This window comes from Pleuronectes platessa, chromosome 4 (genome assembly GCF_947347685.1).
Source record: "Pleuronectes platessa chromosome 4, fPlePla1.1, whole genome shotgun sequence".
Taxonomy (NCBI): domain Eukaryota; kingdom Metazoa; phylum Chordata; class Actinopteri; order Pleuronectiformes; family Pleuronectidae; genus Pleuronectes; species Pleuronectes platessa.
Window position 1 is genome coordinate 12,056,107 of NC_070629.1, and position 19,072 is coordinate 12,075,178.

Consider the following 19,072-nt stretch of genomic DNA (forward strand, 5'->3'; position numbering starts at 1 on the left):
CGCCGAGAGAATCAAAAAGTCGTGACCTCACATCTGTGCGACGGAGCGAGAAAAATCAAAAAATCTTCACTGCTCTCTTCTTAAAGTAGTGCATTCTATTTTATGTATCATTTTAATCCAGCTTGTTTTCGTTCAAGTTTGTGCTACGTTGGGTTTTTATGTCAAAAGCGGAGCTACGCACTGAAAAATCAAAGCTTATTTTGTTCTCGCGAGAGTTCGAGTACATCTTGAAAAAAACCGGCGATGTTGAGTGGATGATTTCGCGGGAAGTGACACTTTCGCTCCCAGGGAAGGAAGACAATATAAACATAAATACAGTATAACCGCACAGCTGAATTCACACGGACAACAGCGGCAGGTGGACTTTCCTTCTTCCAAGGTGAGATCGTTAAATCTGTTTCATTGGTGGTGTCCTTAAAAAACAGTCGACATGTTTTGAAGAAGCTCATGCGGCTGTCACCTAATCTGTTAAATCCCCTTTATAAATAAACATGGCAGTCATGAGGTGTGCGTTTAATGGTGAAAGGTAGGTGACCACTAACTTCTCCGCTGGGTGTGCCTTAGGACGGTCATGTTCTCCGACCTGAGCGCCCAGAAGGAGGGCTCCTCTCTGCTCTGCCGCCCTGCCTCCGAGGACCAGGGGCCGGTGTTCGAGCGGTCCTCTCTGGTCTTCACTCCCTGCTCCGAGCGCTTCATAGTCGGGGAGAGAAGCTTCAATCGCCAGTATGCTCACATCTACGCAGCTCGACTCATGGAGATGAGGCCCCTGCTGTCAGAGAGAGCCCAGCAGAAATGGGGTAAGCCCTGCACATTTTCTTGCCTACATCTCGGTGGTTGTTATGTTATCATATCCATGCATCTCCTCATCTTGTTTGTCTTTCTCCAGGATCGGACGTGCTCATCAGAAATCTGTGTGATCTTCAGATGGGGGAACAGTGTTGCATTGTGGGCACCGTGTTCAAGCGCATGGAGTTGCAGCCATCTATCCTTAAAGAGATCAGTGAGGAGGTAGGCACATGTGGTAAATTCACCATCAATGAAATTACCTCTGTCATGTGCACCATCTCAGTGTTTTCTTTTTCTTTTGCAGCACAACCTGCTGCCCCAGCCTGCACGAGCCAAATTCATCAGTGAAACAGATGAGTTGATATTGGAAGACGAGCTCCAGAGAATTAAGCTCGAGGGCAAAATCGACAGAGACAAGTGTGTCACAGGTCAGCGTCTTGTGTCCAGGACATCACATGATGACGTGTTTGGGACATATCTCTTGTATGCCATCATGTGTTTTCTGTTCTCTCTCTTAGGTAGCATTATTGCTATATATGGAGCTGAGAAGAATGATGGGAAGTTCACAGTTGAGGACTTTTGCACAGCTGATCTCCCTTTGCAGACAGCAAGGCCTGTACTCAGCTCAGACAGGTAAATAAACAAACACACACACACAAGTCAAATCCCAGTGTTGTGTGAAAATCGATTCTATTGGTCTGGTCTGTTTTCAGGTTTGTGCTCCTGGCCTCAGGACTGGGTCTTGGCAGTATTCATGCCGACAGTATGCTGGGGCTTCAGCTGCTGGTTGACATGGTTACTGGTCAGCTCGGTGACCAGGGGGAGCAGAGCGGGGCAGCAACCATTTCCAGGGTCCTACTGGCTGGAAACCTCTTGAGCCAAAGCACCCAGGACAAGGATGCATCAACCAGGGTGACTCAAAGTCATTTATCCTCGACATACATTTGTCTGCATCTATAGCGTTACTGTATTTGACCGTCCATCTGTTTTTCAGCCCAAATACCTCACCAAGAAAACTCAGGCTAGCAGTGTGGACGCCATCCGCCTGCTGGATGAGCTGCTGCTTCAGCTCGTAGTGAGTCTACATCTTCTCTGTCTGCCTGTGTTCAGTTAAGCTCAAAGGACAAAACATTTCTGACGCCTACTATGGTTGTGCAGAGATGATCATTTAACCATTAATGTATGTATTTTTTGTAGAATAAATCAAAAAATTTCCTTTGCCCCACTTTCGTGTCAAGTCTGCATCTCCCACCTAGAACTAGCATGTGAGACAATGTCACAGGGGCATACACACCACTCTCTGCTGTTAGTTTGTTTATCAGTTAAAAAACAAAGTATGCAATCGTATGCAGACTGATGGAAAGTTTCTTAGTCTTCTTGTTTTTCATTTTTTAATGGTTATGTATAAAATGTTCAGCCCTAATATCAAGAACATTAACCAGCGCAAACTATCAGTTTTTGGCAGAAATGTTGACTTTATTAGTATAGTTATAGTACCATGAAGGTTATATTATGGGCTCTAATGTTGTGTGCCACTGCCTCGTGCTGTCCTAGGCCTCTGTTCCAGTGGATGTAATGCCAGGGCAATATGACCCCACCAACTACACCCTCCCACAGCAGCCTCTACACCGCTGCATGTTCCCCCTGTCTTCAGTTTACCCCACGCTACAGCTGGCATCCAATCCATACCAGGCCAAAATTGATGGAATTAGGTGAGTTCTCCTGAACAAATGCGCCTTTGTCCATCTTGCATTTAAAGTTTTATTTGAAATTGGTGTGACATGTTTAGGAGCCTGTTCGTGTTTCTTTCCACTTAGGTTCCTGGGCACATCGGGACAGAATGTCTGTGACATTCAGAGGTACAGCAGCATGGACAGTCACTTGGAAATACTGGAGGAAACGCTAAGATTCAGACACCTGGCCCCTACGGCACCTGATACTCTCGGTAAGTCTGAGAAGTGGATGCAGAATAAAAAACACAACATTCTGTCCGGTATGTTATTAAATCCTTCACACTTTTTTCTGTACGTTTTGTCTCAGGTTGTTTCCCATTTTACAAGAAAGACCCTTTCATCTTGGAAGAGTGTCCCCATGTTTACTTCAGTGGCAACGCCCCAAGCTATGGATCCAAGCTCATCAAAGGTCAGTGTTGGACCTGTTCATCTATACTTTAAAGCATGTTGGACGATCAACATGGTCTGTATTCACACACCAAATGGACAGAATATTAACATTACTATCAGTCATATTCCATTTGAATTGTTTCCCTGTCTTATGTTGTTGTGTCTGTACATCCCCAGGTGCTGATGGCCAGGAAGTCCTTTTGGTTACTGTCCCAGACTTCAGCAGCACCCAAACTGCATGCCTGGTCAATCTGCGCACTCTGGAATGTGAGCCAGTCAGCTTCTCCGCCTTCTCCGCTGATGATGATGAGGAAAGTGAGATGAACATCAGTCACTGAGGAAGTTCCATATCCACACACACAGTACAGCTAACTGAGACGGAGACCTTAAGACACTATTTGCGAACAGGCAGACTCAGTTTTCTTGACTAGAGGCTAATCAATTCCACATGTGGCCAATAGTGACGACCAGTGCTTAACTGGTGCTGTCGAGTATCACAAAGGTGAATGAATTCCTATTGAAATTGTCTCATGAGGTTGCTTTTAATGTTTCCTTTTGAGGAGATCATAAGTTTGTAAAAGGCAAACAGAAATCACTGTTCACACATGTGCTGAATAAGGAGAACACAAGCATTTTGTATAAACAAGCCTTTATTTGAAAAATCCCTCTTCTAACCATCTGTATCTGAAGACACATGATAGAAGACCCTTCCCCTGCTCCCCTCCCTCTTTACCTTTTAGCAAGTGTTCATAATGTAAAAAATATTTCTGCCATGGAGGAAGATACTGTAAATAACTCTGGTGAAATTAAAACAATGTCATGAATTTGTTTAATGTGCATCCACAATAAACTTTTCTTTATTAAAAAACAAGTGTATAATGAGTCAGGAAAAATGCAGTTTGAACTGAAGAGGCATTGTTTCAAGTGATAAGTAATAGATACGCTATCTTTATACAATTAATAGAGTTAATATTCTCTACATTCCCATTGCTCTGTTGATTCTTCATCAACCTGCTTGGAGAACAACATGGCAGTGAGAACTACAAGTTGGAAACAGTTGTGTATAGAAACAGGCAGTGTGTGTTTGGTTTAATAGTCATCAATTTTGTACTCGTAGTTATAATCCAGGATGGAGTCTGTGAACCCCCCGGGCGTTGAGGATTGTCCCTCCATTGTGTTCCACGAATCGTACCAGGATGTGGTGGTCTCTGGCGTTGTGGGAACTGTGGTTGTTGTTGTTGGGGGTAACGTTGTCGCTGTTGTCGTCGACCTGAGTTTCATTAGTCTCAGTTGTCGAAGGCGACGGATACGAGCTATTTTGAGCCTCCTTCGCCGCTCAGCCGAATTACCAGTGTTGCTATCGACCGCAAGATGGTTGTTATTGCTAACTGGAGTATAATGTGATCTGCTGTTGCTGTAGCTGAGTCGAATTGGCTTGTTGCCATGGAGGGCCATGATCTGCAGTGAAACGAAGAAATTACTTCATCAAGTACATGGTTGATATGTATTGAGAGGTTGGTCGGATCAGGGTGGATATGTCTTACCTGTTTAATGCGGTCCCAGTTGGACTTGGCCAGGTTGAAGCTGCATGCGGTTGCTCCTGACTGGTAACCCACCACGCAGAGTTTGGTCACAGAGGAGAAGCCCTCAGCTCGAGCTGTCACACGGTACTCCCCTGGGTTCAGCAGCCTCCAGTAGTCTCCAGTTGAAGCTACAATATCATAGACGGGACACAACATTTAGTTTTCAGCACGGAGGGGCTGTATTCTGACTCGGTAAGGGGAATAGAGAGGAAGTTTTTCACCAGACCTGTAGTGACATCATGGTTTATCCCCTCTACAGACACAGTGGCGTTTGCCACGGGGTTCCCTTGCTGGTCCTTCACAATGCCCCTGATGCCACGATGCACCTAGATAGAGGAGGGGGGAAATGAGCCATGCTACTAGTAGAGATGAAATGGTGTGAACTTAATGATCATGGTGACAAATTATTGCAGTATTGTTAAAATGTGCTGAAAGTTTAGAAAAAGCATCCACACACAAACGGAAGTAATGTCACCAAGTTTTATATTAAAATATTATGTTTGCTGTCAGTAAGAATAATAATATAGCACCAAGACCATATCAAATGTGCAGTATTAACATTGTAGAACGAAAGCAATAAAGAAGCTTTTTGTTTTGAAAGAAAACTTTACGTAATGTAGGTTTGAATGAAACCGTAAATATATAGATAAAATGTGCATAAAAAAGCGATGCAACCATTATGAACAAAATGTGTACATCTTGTTCATAACAACCATGTGTTAACAAATCCAGTCTCAGATGTTGATTAAATAAAATAAAATAACAGAAACCAAGCACAGGGGAGGAGAGAAGGTTGACAAATTGTTACAAACATTGACTCCAAATGTCTGAGGGCCAGGACAAAAAATCTGTTTCTTAAACCCATGCAATTTAGTGACTGTGGATGCCAGCAGTTGCTACCTATGGCCAGAGCTTTAACAGCTCATTCTATTACAGCATCAACCAAATCACCACAGTGATCACGGTCATTCAAGATTGAAATGGTACAATTAACCATCATGCATTTTACCACAGTACACTGTGAAAACCAATAACAAATTCATCCCTAGCCACCAGATATTAAAGGGCCTGCTTGGTAAATTGAACTGGTCAGGTTGTCGTAATTGGCCGTTCACATTTGCCAGATACAACCAACGCTTATTATGTGTTGCTCAAAGCAAACATGAAAAGATGTTTAATAGCATGTTGAAGTACTCTTAAGTACATACTAGATGTGAGCAGTCTGTATGTGTGTGTGTGTGTGTGTGACTGACCTGCTCCATGAAGATCAGCATGGCTTCTCTGTTCTTATCCCACTCGTACATTAAGTCACTCTGATGGGGGAACTTATCACAGCCCAGGAATATGGACAACTCAAAACAGTTGGTGTGGAGGTAGCTGAAGTCATTCATACCTGGAGAGATGCACAAGCACAAGCATTAACCTCACAGCTCGCAATGCACACTTTGTCCACGAGGGTGTGCTGTAACCACATGCAGAGAGTGTGTCTACTCACTGCCTGTGATTGGCTTCCATTTTGCCCGGTTCACCATGCCCTGCCCACCTCCAGCATTGTCTCCCTGGCAGGAGCCATGGTAGGTGTGGGTCATGGTCAGGTGAGTGGAGGCGTAGGAGACAGCCAGCCATCTGAAGAGGGACTCGTCTGCAATCGCCCGGACCTCTTCCTCAGGCTCGGAGTACTGGTAGCCCGCGCTTCTTCCTCTGTCATCTTCCTCTTCCTCTCTGCGTTCGAAACCTTGGTTGTTGTCGTAGCCGTGGTCGTAGCCGTGGTTGTCATACCCACGGTCATGACCTTGATCGTATCCACGGTCATGACCTTGATCGTATCCGTGGTCGTATCCATGCTCGTACCCACGGTCATCATACCCACGGTCTTGACCCTGGTCATACCCGTGACCCCTCTGTTCCTCCTCTGGCTCTGGCTCTGCATATCCCCTACTTCTCCAGTCTTCCTCTGGCTCCTCTTGGTAACCCCTTCCCCACTCTGTCGCATCAAAACCTTCCTCCTCATACCTGTAAGAAATGATTTCTAGTTGAATCATGTAATTTGATTGTAACTGGAAAACAAGCAGGGAGTAGGTCTTACTGTCTCTTCTTGCGGCTGTGGGCTTGCTGGCTCTGGGCAGGCTTGTTGAGACGTAAGCTGTCATAAGGATAGGCCACAATTCTCTCTCCGCCCTGGAAGTTCGCACCCAACACAAATGGATGGTTTTTCATCCAGGAGATTATGGCCCTGGTTTCCACTGCAATCTGGAACAATAAACAGGAAGGTCAGGATCAGGAGTGGAAGGAAACCCCAGCACAGTATACTTACAACTGGTGACAGGTCGCCTTAGCTGAAAGTTTTAATCCTCAGCATTTATGATTGGTGAGTTGTGATACCCAAGTTCTTACCGAGGTGTTGGTCTCGAAGCCTTCTGGTATGGGCACATGATGGTTGGGGGTGAGCTTTGGAACCATTCCCTTATCTTCAGCATCCCAGAGGATTCCGTTCAGGTCAGGGAAGTTCTGGAAGATGTCAAAGCCATCCTCAGTGTAGTGTCCGGTGGTGACGCCACTCAGCTCCGACCCCTGCGAATCCAGAAATTGTATGAAGGAATCATTTCTTTCGGGGTTTTTTTGGTTTGCTGCTTAATGGCAAACTTGAATATTTTCCACCAACCGCTTCGAAGGCTTCGTTCTGTCCATCAGGGTTGAGCGAGGGCACCAGGTGGATGCGTATTCCCTCCACCAGCCGCTGGACTCTGGGGTTTCTGTCTTTGTACTCTTTGCACAGATACTGCATGAGAAGAAGAAGCAACTCGCGACCTGTCGCCTCGTTTCCATGGAGGCCTGCCGTGAAGCGGAATTCCGGCTCACCTGCGCAGACAGACAGACACGATTGTAGCTGTTTGTCTGTTAACCATAATCTTCATACTTCCACCTGGTGTTTATTAGGATTAACTGGAATCATGGCTGGTGCCAAGACACAACATTACAGTTTTTCCACCAATAAGAATTGTGTTAGAGAGTCTGAAAGAAACGTCCGGTTGTGCATCTGCTTTGAAAGAACACATGTTTTTGAGGCTTTTATTTTGGTATTGTGCATGCATGATAAAAATAGATTGTGATAATAATCAACAAATCTAATAAAGGGCCTGTTTCATGGTCCTGGAAACACATTCCCACCTATTTCGTGCTCTGTGGGGTTGCCAGAGATGACGATGGCCATGATTTCCAGTCCCTTAGAGCTGCGGCCCAGGCTGTAGATGCTGGTGATGTTGGGACACTCTTCATTCACTGACTTCATAAGCTGTGGGATGATAGTAAACTTAGTGTGCAAGTACTGTCATTGTTATCATGTTAATAATGAAAGAGCTGATGATTGAAATTGTTTTAGCGTATAATGGCTGTGTGGCCCTCTGGTGGTTGAAATATCTAATTGTGAAGCGAAGGGCCTTCTGCAGTGGTTTTAATATGAGTTCATATTTAAGTGGATTAAAGAAGATCTCTGGGATCAGTGTATTTTGTTTTAGTCAAAGAATTTCCTGTGGAATTTAATCAGCTGGTGGACATTAAGGGGCCGTGCAGGGATACTCACTGCAATCATTTCTGAGTAGCTGTGATGTTTGAACTCCAAGTAATCCACCGGAGTCACTTCATTTTGCTTGATCTTTACATCAGCTGGATCTGTGAGGCAGAGGGGAACAACACACTTTTTTAGTTGTGTGTGTTTTTATTGTGTGCGTGCATGTATTGGTGGGTTTACGAAGCTCACCAAGCTTTGGGCAGCCCAGGACCTCCAGCCTCATACACAGAGAGCCGTTCCAGCTCTGAGGGATGATCCGGATGTAGCGGGCCACCACAGGCTGTGCCAGCTGGTTCATCACTGGAGTGTCCTTATCGCTATTTGCAAAGAACAGCTGGAACGAGAATGTGCAGACCGGAGGGAAGCAAGTCAGGGAGAGAAAGATTGCACGTGGTGCACAGGGAAGTGAGAAGATTTCAGGTTAACTCACCCAGTCAGCGTATCCATCATGAATGGTGGTCCATTCTCTGCTGTCATTGCTGAACGCTAGGAAGTATGATGTCACAAAGTCACTCCTGAAACAAGACAAGATGCAGCAACATGATGAATTCAGGAAAGGAAGATAAAGTGTGTGTGTACATGTGTCAAGTGTGTGTGTGTGTGTGTGTGTGTGTGTGTGTGTGTCTCTCACTCATTCCGGGAGTCTCGTCCCTGAGTGATGACTCCAGTGAACTCTGTGTCCTTGCGAGCATCGATCTCAAACCAGTGGATTCTGTCCTCTGAGTTTGCACACCACGCTCCACCTCTCATGTTTTCTTCATCGTCAGAGCCCTAAGAACCACAGAGGCCAGAAGACATGCTGGTTACTTTTGACCAACCCAAACTCCATTTCTATTTTTGAGCAAATACATACTCGGAGCACAGGAAAGCTTGGAGTTAAAACCAAAAAACTGCAGTAATAAGCAGGAGTGCTAAAATGGATTGTGGGGGCAGATACAGATATTTGGGAGTAAAAAGTTTCTGATGCCAGTACCAGCCAATATTTATATTAAACAAGTGTCAATGATTCCTAAGATGTTGTTATCAAACTCTTATGCCAAAGAAAATACATTTTATGATTAACGTTATAATGAATAAGTATCCTAGATAAGAGAAAAAGCAAATACAACCAAATATATGGAACTTTTTATTCCATAAAACATAAATGCGAATCTTTCAGTCTATTTTTGTCTGTAAAATAAAAGTTTTCATATCCGCAAGCTAAAACTGATATGTCCATGAAAGTCTCATATCAGCCGATATTATGGGTCATCGGGTATATCTGTGGGTATCTAATAGGCAGAGTAAGACTTATTAACTAAGCTGCTAAAATGATTATTATTTACTACAAAGATCACTGAGCATAAGTTACCAAAGCAGCTTCTGGAAGTGACTCAGTAATTATATATATATGTGTGTGGTTGGTAACTGGTGTTTTTATCAATGTATTGCAGTATGACAGTTGAAATTAGTATATATATATATATACAGTATATACTGTACATGTTGAGTCCTGCCCTGATCGTGTACCTGCATGTTGAGTCGTGCCCTGGAAGGTCCAAAACTATACTCAGACATAGAGGAGGCTAAAAGCTGGTCTGGCTCGATCCTGTGGGACTCCAGCCCCAGTGGAGGACACTCTGCCACGTACACACACACACAACAGAGAGATACAAAAATATGTTATTTGCATTAGCAAAGCTTCTGTAATGTAGATATAGTTTTAATGTCATTAGATTTGAGCAGACGTTTGACTCACTCTTAGGCTCTTTGTAGACACGTGGTCTGTTCCTGGCCCGCTCCTCGGCCTCCTTCAGCTTCTGCGCTCTCTCTGGTAGAGGTCAGAAAAAAAATGCCTTAATGCAAAATGCACCGACTTGGCGGAATATTTGCGCTCTCTGCCCAGAAATGATCCAGGAACTCATAATGTTTTTCACTACATTTGCCAACAATCTGCAAAAGCTGAGAGGCAGTAAAAAAGAAGAAGAAAAGAAAATCCCCAGATGTTGTGATTTCCTTCCCAGTCTCTGAGTATGCTCTGATCAAACTCAGATCATCCTGACGCAGAGAGTTTACTATTGAAGAGAAATCCCATTTATCACCTTCATTATTCGTATTCTGACAGTGAACTTCAGTGCTGGGAGTACGGCTGCCAGAAGGCTTACCGACAGTAGGAGTGTAAAACATGTTGTAAGTCACTGATTGTACACTCATGCACAGGCAGACATACACGTGCACGCATTAACATAAGGATACATGTGGGTGCAGAGACATATCTGTGTTTGTTATATATAGTCCATGAAGCCTTAGGTCTGTCCCACTATCAAATTGTCACGTGTGTGAGGGTTCTCACAGACTCTCTGAATCCTTTATGCACACTTTCCTTGAGTCGGCATCTCCGCAGGGTTTGTCAAAGGGAGTTACCCACAGTTCATAGCGTTGTGACGCGGGTAAAAAAAATGAAACAGCAATGTAATAGTAATCAAACAAGCATGGAAGGAGTAACCAATCCTAACATTGACGTTACAGGAAATATAAGTATAAACACACAGCTATGTGCGGATTCATAGCCAGAATTTGTGTAGTTGCTTGTCATATTGATTTTTTATTTTTGCATAATGATGCTTTTCCCCCACAAAAAGAGTAAAGCAATATTTCCAAATGGCCTCTCGTCAACTTGAGAGTCTGAAACATGAACTCTCTGTGGCTAATAACAGTGATATTGTACAAATGTTCAAATTCTATTTTTCTAGTGTTTTTACATATTTATATACTTTCATTTTTGTAAATTTTGTAACTAATGCTTATTCACAAATACTACATCATATTCCTTGTATGTGTAATCCACTTGGCAGTAAACCCTGATTCTGATTGTGAACATGATACCAGGCAGTCGGTCCCTTAAGCCCCTTGGCTGAGAACAAAGTAAACAGCGTAAAAACAAAATGTCCTAAACCTGTCACAGTAACGTATTATTGAGCAATGTGCAGCTGTCCCGTTCCTGTTTATATAATTTGAATCCCATTCTGCCTCTCACACGAGATAAGTCGGTGAGGGTTCATAACTTAAGTCCTGAGGGGGAACATTTGGATTCAGCCTCAGAAACATCTAATCTTTTGCACCATTTGAGCTCCACCTTGAACCCATATGTCAGTGAAGCGTGCACACAGCATGTGCCCTACTGACACGGTACTGACACGTACTGACACTCTTGTATATCATCGGCTCCAGGCTCGACCTCTCAACTACCGGCTAAAATCTCTGTGCACAGCCGCCACAAAAAAGAGCTCAATGTGATGTAGACACCACACTACAACATCACCCATCTCTCTTTCTTCATCACTCCCTCTAATCCCCTGCATGTGGATCATTGTCAGCTCACCTCGCCCTCTCACCCTCTTTGCTCACAAGAGATTTCTCAACTTCATAAAGACTTAATCTCCCATTTCGCTTTGGAAGAATGAGCGTTTTGTTCCCATCAAGCAAGTCAAGGTAAGCAACAAAAGGCTCGCTGTTGGAAATCACATCTGCATTCTCTTCCAAACAGAAATGGGATCCAAGGGAGTGATCACCTCTGAGCTGTCCTCTACTTTGGCTGCTGAGGTCAGAGGTCACGTTCATTCATTGCTTTTGCAACGACCTCATCGCATGTCGCCGGACGCGTTTGGTGTTATGTAAGTAAAGAGAAGATCCACATCTGGGTTCTCTTACCTCTCTCTTCCCTCTCTCTCTCCTTCTTTGCTCTCTCTCTCTCCTTCGCCACCCATTTATCGTCTGTCTCGTCTTCTTTTTTCCCTGAGGAAGGAAAATTAGAAAACCACAGTTTTATAGTGATATCTATAAACACAGCGACCCCATGCACAGCAGTGTATAAGCATTCTGTCTGGGTTTTTTAACCATTACGAGCCACAAACAGTAACTCTGGAAGGTTGTTGACCCGGCTGCTGTTTATTCATTTTCCTTGCTGTATGCTTTGTTGACAGAAGCTTCAATGGAGCCTAAACAGTAGATCTAATGATCTCATTTAAAACATTTGTGTATGACTGTGTGTATGTGAGTGTGTTTGTGCATACTCATTCCATATTCGTCGTATTCATCATACCACGTCCCCTCGAAGGGGGGAGTGGCTGTGGGCTCCTCTGTGCGAAAGAAAAAAAAGAGAAGACAATTAATTCACTCAGGCACCACTACATCAAAAATGAGAATTTAAGAGATTAACTGGTTTAATCTGCACAGTTTTACAGGTTAGCGCAGCCCTGGTTTACTCCACCACATGAAATGTAAAGTGTTTGGATGCCTCTGCAACGCCTACCATGATTAAGTTGTTAAATCTTTAATTTACATTTACAAGAATCATAACAAAGTTGTGATATGATGACAGGGTTTTTTTTTTACTCCACAACAAGACTATGGAATGTTTTGTTGACTGAGTGGAACAAAGCTAACCCCCGCACTCCTCTCTGTAAAGTAGGTTAGTTCACAGACTCACTATACTGTTATGCCCATGTGCTGAATCACTCATGAGTTCTCATCTGCTCTTGGCGTTAAGGCACAGAGAGAACGGACACTTCGTCTGCATCTCAACATTAGATACAAATTGACTTCCCTGATTGGGAAGTTGATATGGCTTGATGGATATTAACTTGATTTCTTGAGTCAAAGCAGTTACCTGTTAGAGTTTCCACTACGATTTCAGGGCTGACCTCTTTACCGTCAGGGAATGGAAGATTGTCTGGCCCCTCAACTGCGAGAGTGGAGTGGAAAGAAAAGAGAAGGTCAAACACAGTCTGAGGAGCAGGGGACTGTAAAGAAAAGAGCCTCTGATGGGCCAGTGTTGATGAATCAGTGGAAATGCTGGAAGAGCAGAGGTTCAGTACAGCATGCTGGAAACACAGGGTAATGAGAACATGTCCAGTCTGGTGCAGACGAGTGTCACCGAGCCACACAACGCACAGTTTCCAGCATCTGATTCTGCAGAAAAATGAAACATCAACTGCTGACTTCAGGTGGTGGACGGCTGGAAGAGATGGCTGCAGTCCAAAAAGTTTTCAGCATGAAGGTTGCTTTAAGTAATCCACGTTAGTCACCAGGTTTTAGTTATTTGGCCTTATTTAAAAAGGTTGTGGTCGTTAGAGGGCTGTATGTGTTAGATTTCAGCCAGTGGAAGTCACTGAATTACATCCTGTGTAGCCATAGACACATTAAACCCTCAATAAAACTGTTTTATTGTTAAATGGTTTTGTGCCTTGTTGTTTAAATTCAGTTTCACAGGATAACTCAACCTCTTAACACTCGTTCTTTTCATCACGAAAACAGCAATTTTGTACTGTACAACAGTGTGTGAGTCATAAGAATGTTTGAACTGTGACTCATCACAAAGTTGTCTTTTGTTGTTTAGCTGTTGAGCCATTGTGGAACCTGCTGTCTACAATGTGTGTTGAAATATGGTCCAGCTGATGGTTCACCAATCGGATCAGATCAAGTTGTTGGAGTTAGGTCAATACCCACTACCCAGCATGCACTGTGTATGGGTTTGAATGCTCTAGAACGTTTCTACTAATGCGACTCATTAACTGGACACAAAGTTTAACAACTTTGCAGTAAAAACAGAAGCTGTTGACTCAACCTAATTTCTCAGGCCTGACTACTTTAGACTTGTAAGTTCCCAGACAAACATTTAGTAGTTACCTGAACTAGAAAAGTTAAGTTTATTTGTACAAACTGCACAAAAAAGTGTTGATTATCAATAGAGTATTATTTTAAGTTGGCACCCACTGTCTTTTTTCGTTGAGAATACCTTGTTAAACTGAGCTGACACAACTTGATGCTTAAGTTTAGTAAATTCTGGTTGCCTTATGTTTTTGTTTTTTTCAGCTTACGCACGTAAATCATTTTTCATTACAGCTACAATGACTCCTGGTGATTTCCCCACAGACGTAATCATAGTTTCCTCTTGTGCCCTGTAAACTGTCACCCCACAAACATCCTCAATCAAAACAAAGCAGGAAGAAACAAAGATTCAGACTTACATGTGGCATCCCAGTAATCGTTGTCATCTGTCCCAGCCTTCCCATCAACCTCAGGGGCAGAGGGTGTTGGATCCACCTCTTTCCAGTTGGTATCATAGGTATCAGTCACAGGATTGTCTGGTTCTTTCTCATCTGGTGTCCAATAGTCATCGTAGGCGTCAGGCGCCATAGTGGACAGCTCTTTCCCGTCAGGTTTCCAGTAGTCGTCATAGATGTCGGGTGTTGGGGTGGACGGATCTTTCGCCTCTGGTTTCCAGTAGTCGTCATAGATGTCGGGTGTTGGGGTGGACGGATCTTTCGCCTCTGGTTTCCAGTAATCATCGAAGGCGTCGGGCACTGGCGTGGACGGATCTTTCTCCTCTGGTTTCCAGTAGTCATCGTAGCCGTCTATCACAGGGGCGGTAGGGTCTCCCTCTTCCGGCTTCCAGTCGTCGTACGGAAGGTCTGTGGTGGGAATCTCTGGCTGAGGCCTGGATGCTGTTGGCTCAGCCTCCCAGTAGTCATCTTCCGGTTTCCAGTAATCATTGTCTGACAGAAAAACAGATGGAAAGACTGATGGCTGCAGACAGGTTCAAATGTCTGAGAAAAAAATATTTTGGAGGATTCACAACTTTATACTTATATTCACAAAAATGTTTACTCAATTGGGTTTTAAACTGGAAGTGACTGAAATGTGGAACCTTAAAACAATCATGTAGGACGGGAAGGTTAAGGAAAGGGGAAAGTTGTTTATTCTATTTTTTTCCTGAGAGGAGGGTATTTGGCACAGCAGCAACGGTTCATTTTTACATCTCATATTGCAATTTATTTTATTACCTCATATCAACTTTAGTTCAGACTGAGAGACTGGTGTGTAACGATAGTTGAACCTAATGCTTCCTCCATCCACTAGCCTCAAGCTGAGATGAGGAGTGGGCTACAGAGGTCTGGTGAACTAACTTTTTATTTGACTCCACACCTCCAAATGCTTTTCGTTTTCATTTTCAAACTTGTGCTCTTCGTACCCAGCCAACGCTGACTCTAGTGAAATCACTTCAAGCAATTAATCAGACTTGAAACAGCTCCCTCTGGAACCACAAATGGCTTTTATACAACTATGACAGTAGCTCTCACTGAGACCCGTAAACAAACTCTGACGTGCTACTTGGGTGGAGTCCCCCTTTAAATCCTTCATGCTTTGCCTTTTCTTTTTACTATTAATGGTGGAAATAGTTGCCCTAACTCAGCTCTATACTTTGAGATAATCAGAGGAGAGTTTTTACGTCATGGCCTGTGTCCAGATAGATTCATAATTATGCTATGCGGGGTCTTGAAAATCTGCAAACTGATCTGTTAAATGGAATCCCCCTCCCCAACCCCAAGTGTTGGTGCCACTCACCAGTATCAGGATAGGTGTAGTCTGTGTACGGCTCGGGCTCCGGCTCAGTGGGGGTTGCTGGCGGCAGCAGACGACACAACACAGGGTCAGTGGCATTCATTTAAAGTCACAGTCACTGAAGTGGGTCAAAGCTGTGTCCTTACCTGTTGTTGTCGGTGGTAGAGTTGTGGTCGTCTGCCTGTCCTTCTTCTTCTTCTTCTTGTCAGTTTTGGGCTTCCTGGTGGCGTTGGGGTCCTTCGGCTCTTTGTTCTTCTTCTTGTCCTTCTTCTTCTTTTTGCCTTCCTCAGGCGCTCGCCTCACTCTGCCCGCAACACCTGGACAGATGTGGAAATCAAAGGGAGGAGATATACATTTAAATTTATGTTGTTTTGTAACTGTAAGTACATACAGTACCATTCATGATCGGAATAACATTGTATTAATAAATTAATATTTAGTTTTTCAAAATTCTCCCACAAAAATCCCCTATCATAGATAGTATTAAATGTGAAAATAAAAAAATTCAGGAGCATCATCTTCAGCTTTCTTTTATCAATAGTCTGTACATTTGTTGAATCAAACAAAACATACAGTAGGTAAATAATGATGTAGTAGATTGTTCCATTAGGGAAAAAGCTACAAATAGTTCTACTTTCAATTCTAAGAGTACCTGCACCACTGCCTGTCATCATTTAATAAAGACCAACAAGCAGGTCACGATGTGCAAATAACAATTAGACCCAAAATCATTAATCAATAAAGGTAGATTCACATTAAGCAAAACTCAGAGGTATGTATTTTTGTGTATATCATTAATAATAAATGAGAATGAATCAACAATTTCTCTCCTGCAATGTCAAAACACAGCAGGAGGAAAATCCAGACACATTTCAGTGGTTGCTTGAGGTCCATCAGAATTCCCCCCTGAGGTCGTCTGAAGTCCTGAGTGGCTTTCATGGAAAACACTACTCTCTCTCTTTCCATTAGTTCTGCTCCATTCACCACAATCCACTTTTAATGGCATAAAACCCATCCAGATACGCAATAAATACATCACTCTCACCTCAGCAACATCTAACCATGAAAGACCTCAGTTGGACTTATTCAAGAGCTGCTTTGGAGTGGTATCTATTACATATGAAGTTACGTTACAATTCAGGCTTATCTTTAAAGTGGGATAGTCATAAAAAAACCCAAATCTCGCAGCTTCGGAGTCAGCATTAATCATACAGGGCTACAGAAGCAGAGGCAGTGGAAAAGTTCAGTGTCATAAAAATCTGTGTGCAAGATGCTCCACTCAGTGTCTTCCTGTCTGGTTTGAAAAAGGCCAGAGAAAGAGAGAAAACCCTTTGCTCCAGTCCTCCCTGCTGGGGAGACGCATTAGTGGACAGGTGTGTGTGCTTGGACTTTCTCCTGCCTGAGCTGTCACCGACCAAATGTGTGTGTTTGTGTCTGTGTTTGCTCTTCCATGCTGTGTCATAACGCAGACCATTCCTCAACAGCTTTGATGTCTCGTCTGTGTAACATAACAGCAGGGCCGGTACTCGCCATATGGGTACCCTGGGCAGGACAAGGATTGGGTGCAACCCCCCCCCCCCCCCCCCCAGCTTCCAACTTGCAGTGGTTGTAAATTTGCTCAAATACAGTACTTAAGTACAAATCCACTATTCCCCACCTTGCATATTTATATTTTATTCAGTTTCATACTCGTACTGCACAAAATCTGAGCTCCAAATATTTTCAACCACTACATTTGTCTGACAGCTTTAACCCTGAGGAGAACTCGGCTATTTTGGTAGGTTTTGAATATCAGTATCTTCAGCACATCATTGCCTATATGATCAGATAATTAATTCTTTACTTTGATGTAGTATATCAACATTTTGAACCAAAAGTGATCAATACGGCTCAGATGAATATAATATCATATGATATTATATGATATTATATGATATATTAATGTAAAAATCCCAAAAGCTTTTAAATTACAAGACTATTTTATGTACATATAACAGAGCTTTGTTTTTTCCTCATCCTCTCTCTAAGAATAATCTGGTGCCCCTGAATACATATCTGTTAATAAAGTAGTTCAAACAGTTTCCACTACGCTGCTACACATGGATGTGTCTGTATTAATCAAATAAAGATGTCCTGTATAATAAGTCACCAGTTAGATGGACCAAACAAACATTTGTATCGTAGGCTACTTTGACCTAAATAGGACTTTTCATGAAGGACGTTTACTTTTAATGGAGAATTTTTACATTGCTGAAACTTTTACTTGAGTAAAGTATCTGATTACTTAAAGTATGCTCTGAAATTATGATATTCTCCACTGACCTGTCTTTTCAGCCTCCTCTGTGTCTCTTCTGGCCTTGCTTCGGCTTCCTAGTGGATTGGTGTCCTCTTCAAGTTCCTGCTCTTTTTCTTGATCATCCAGGGACTCATTTGGCAGGTGATCCCCTGCCCGCTGGCCCCCTTCAGCCTGCCGGAGAGAAACTATCCCCCCAGCACTCTCCCCTCCTCTGGGTATCAACAGGCAGCACAGGGCCAGCAGAGCCACTGACACCACCACAGTCTGGCTTTTCATACCTGCTGCTCTTCCAACTGCACAGTCCTTTGGTTTGGAGTTTTAAAACTTTTGTCTGTCAGCCGTCCAACGCTGAAACCACTGATTCTATGCTCCACCAGATGATATATTTCACCCTCTCTTCCTCTCTGTCCTCTCCATGTGATCCACGCTCCTGCAGGGGAATCTCTGCTGCTCCACACGTCCCCACAACCACAGTGTCAACCAGTCACAGAATGGGCTAGACCGAGATGGAGTGGGAGGGGGGTAGGGACAGGCAGGGAGGGAAGGGAGGTGGGTTATAGAGGGAGACAGAGAGCTAGAGAGATACAGAGCAAAGCAGCAATTCAGTCCAATGAATGGACTTGGTTCCTAATTGCCCTGCAGCGACGTTCAGCTGAAATAATAAGTGTATGGCCAGAGGATCCCCTTCACCTGGCTGACGAGTCAGAACAGGTGCAAGGCTCAGACAGGAGATGGAGGAGGAGGAGGGTGAGTGATGAGGGAGGGCAGGTGAGGTCTCAGACTACAGGGTGTACACCTCCTGTATTAGAGAGAGAAGAGCCAGCTCCTTTTCGTCTGCAGCTCCCGTTGAATTCCTCGGTGGAGAGCGTTCGCCCTGCAGACTCACCAACGAGCAGAGCAGCCGGAGAGAGGAGTGACTCCCCTGGACACAGAATTCCACAAGAGGAGGAGGGGAGAGGGGCTGAAACAATTTTCCTGTGTGTGTGTGTGTGTGTGTGTTAACCAAACCAAATGCCACTAATCATCAGAGAGAGAGAGGTATTCAAAAGAAATGAAAACAAGAAGGAGTGGAGCATGAATTCCATTTTCAGTCAAGAGCTTGTTTCGGTTGGGAATGAATCTTTGGTGTCTGTCTCGTCTTTGTGAAGCTTTGTTGTTTTACCTTCTTTAAAAAAAGAGCAGATTTATAGATGACAGAATTATAATCTTTTAAGATATGGTGTTTTCTTTGCCATCCCCTATCTTCCTCTTAAGAGGGGGGCCTGTCATCAGTTTATTTAGCCACAAGTTTAGTCATGGCAAACTTCTAGCTCTCCCTCGTAATCCAGAGCAG

The 19,072-nt window shown here is 43.6% G+C and overlaps 2 protein-coding genes across 2 annotated transcripts; one reads left to right on the forward strand and one right to left on the reverse strand.

Moving 5' to 3' along the window:
- The first annotated feature begins 31 nt into the window (after positions 1–31).
- Positions 32–3,966, forward strand: pold2 (polymerase (DNA directed), delta 2, regulatory subunit). Its single transcript, XM_053420070.1, has 11 exons — positions 32–379; positions 565–797; positions 887–1,008; positions 1,091–1,214; positions 1,305–1,419; positions 1,500–1,698; positions 1,781–1,861; positions 2,341–2,498; positions 2,604–2,731; positions 2,827–2,928; positions 3,087–3,966. Exons 2-11 carry the CDS (start codon positions 572–574, stop codon positions 3,245–3,247), a joined length of 1,416 nt encoding a protein of 471 aa, XP_053276045.1. The 5' UTR covers positions 32–379; positions 565–571; the 3' UTR covers positions 3,248–3,966.
- Positions 3,474–18,662, reverse strand: aebp1b (AE binding protein 1b). Its single transcript, XM_053420069.1, has 22 exons — positions 17,766–18,662; positions 15,590–15,760; positions 15,447–15,503; positions 14,069–14,596; positions 12,709–12,783; positions 12,113–12,178; positions 11,751–11,834; positions 9,799–9,870; positions 9,570–9,679; positions 8,692–8,831; positions 8,491–8,575; positions 8,250–8,394; positions 8,073–8,161; positions 7,661–7,784; positions 7,155–7,351; positions 6,887–7,063; positions 6,579–6,742; positions 5,988–6,505; positions 5,746–5,885; positions 4,719–4,818; positions 4,454–4,620; positions 3,474–4,367 (listed from the first exon to the last, which is right to left on the reverse strand). Exons 1-22 carry the CDS (start codon positions 18,013–18,015, stop codon positions 3,999–4,001), a joined length of 3,828 nt encoding a protein of 1,275 aa, XP_053276044.1. The 5' UTR covers positions 18,016–18,662; the 3' UTR covers positions 3,474–3,998.
- Between the last annotated feature and the right edge of the window lie 410 nt (positions 18,663–19,072).

Bases quoted from the DNA above. Each gene is read 5' to 3' on its own strand.
- pold2 (XM_053420070.1), top strand. From the start codon at position 572: ATGTTCTCCGACCTGAGCGCCCAGAAGGAGGGCTCCTCTCTGCTCTGC. The intron at 798-886 runs GTAAGCCCTGCA...GTCTTTCTCCAG, and splicing joins GAGAGCCCAGCAGAAATGGG to GATCGGACGTGCTCATCAGA. The intron at 2,732-2,826 runs GTAAGTCTGAGA...GTTTTGTCTCAG, and splicing joins TACGGCACCTGATACTCTCG to GTTGTTTCCCATTTTACAAG.
- aebp1b (XM_053420069.1), bottom strand. From the start codon at position 18,015: ATGAAAAGCCAGACTGTGGTGGTGTCAGTGGCTCTGCTGGCCCTGTGC. The intron at 8,576-8,691 runs GTGAGAGACACA...GTCTTGTTTCAG, and splicing joins GGACGAGACTCCCGGAATGA to GAGTGACTTTGTGACATCAT. The intron at 4,819-5,745 runs GTCAGTCACACA...TCCTCTATCTAG, and splicing joins TGCTGATCTTCATGGAGCAG to GTGCATCGTGGCATCAGGGG.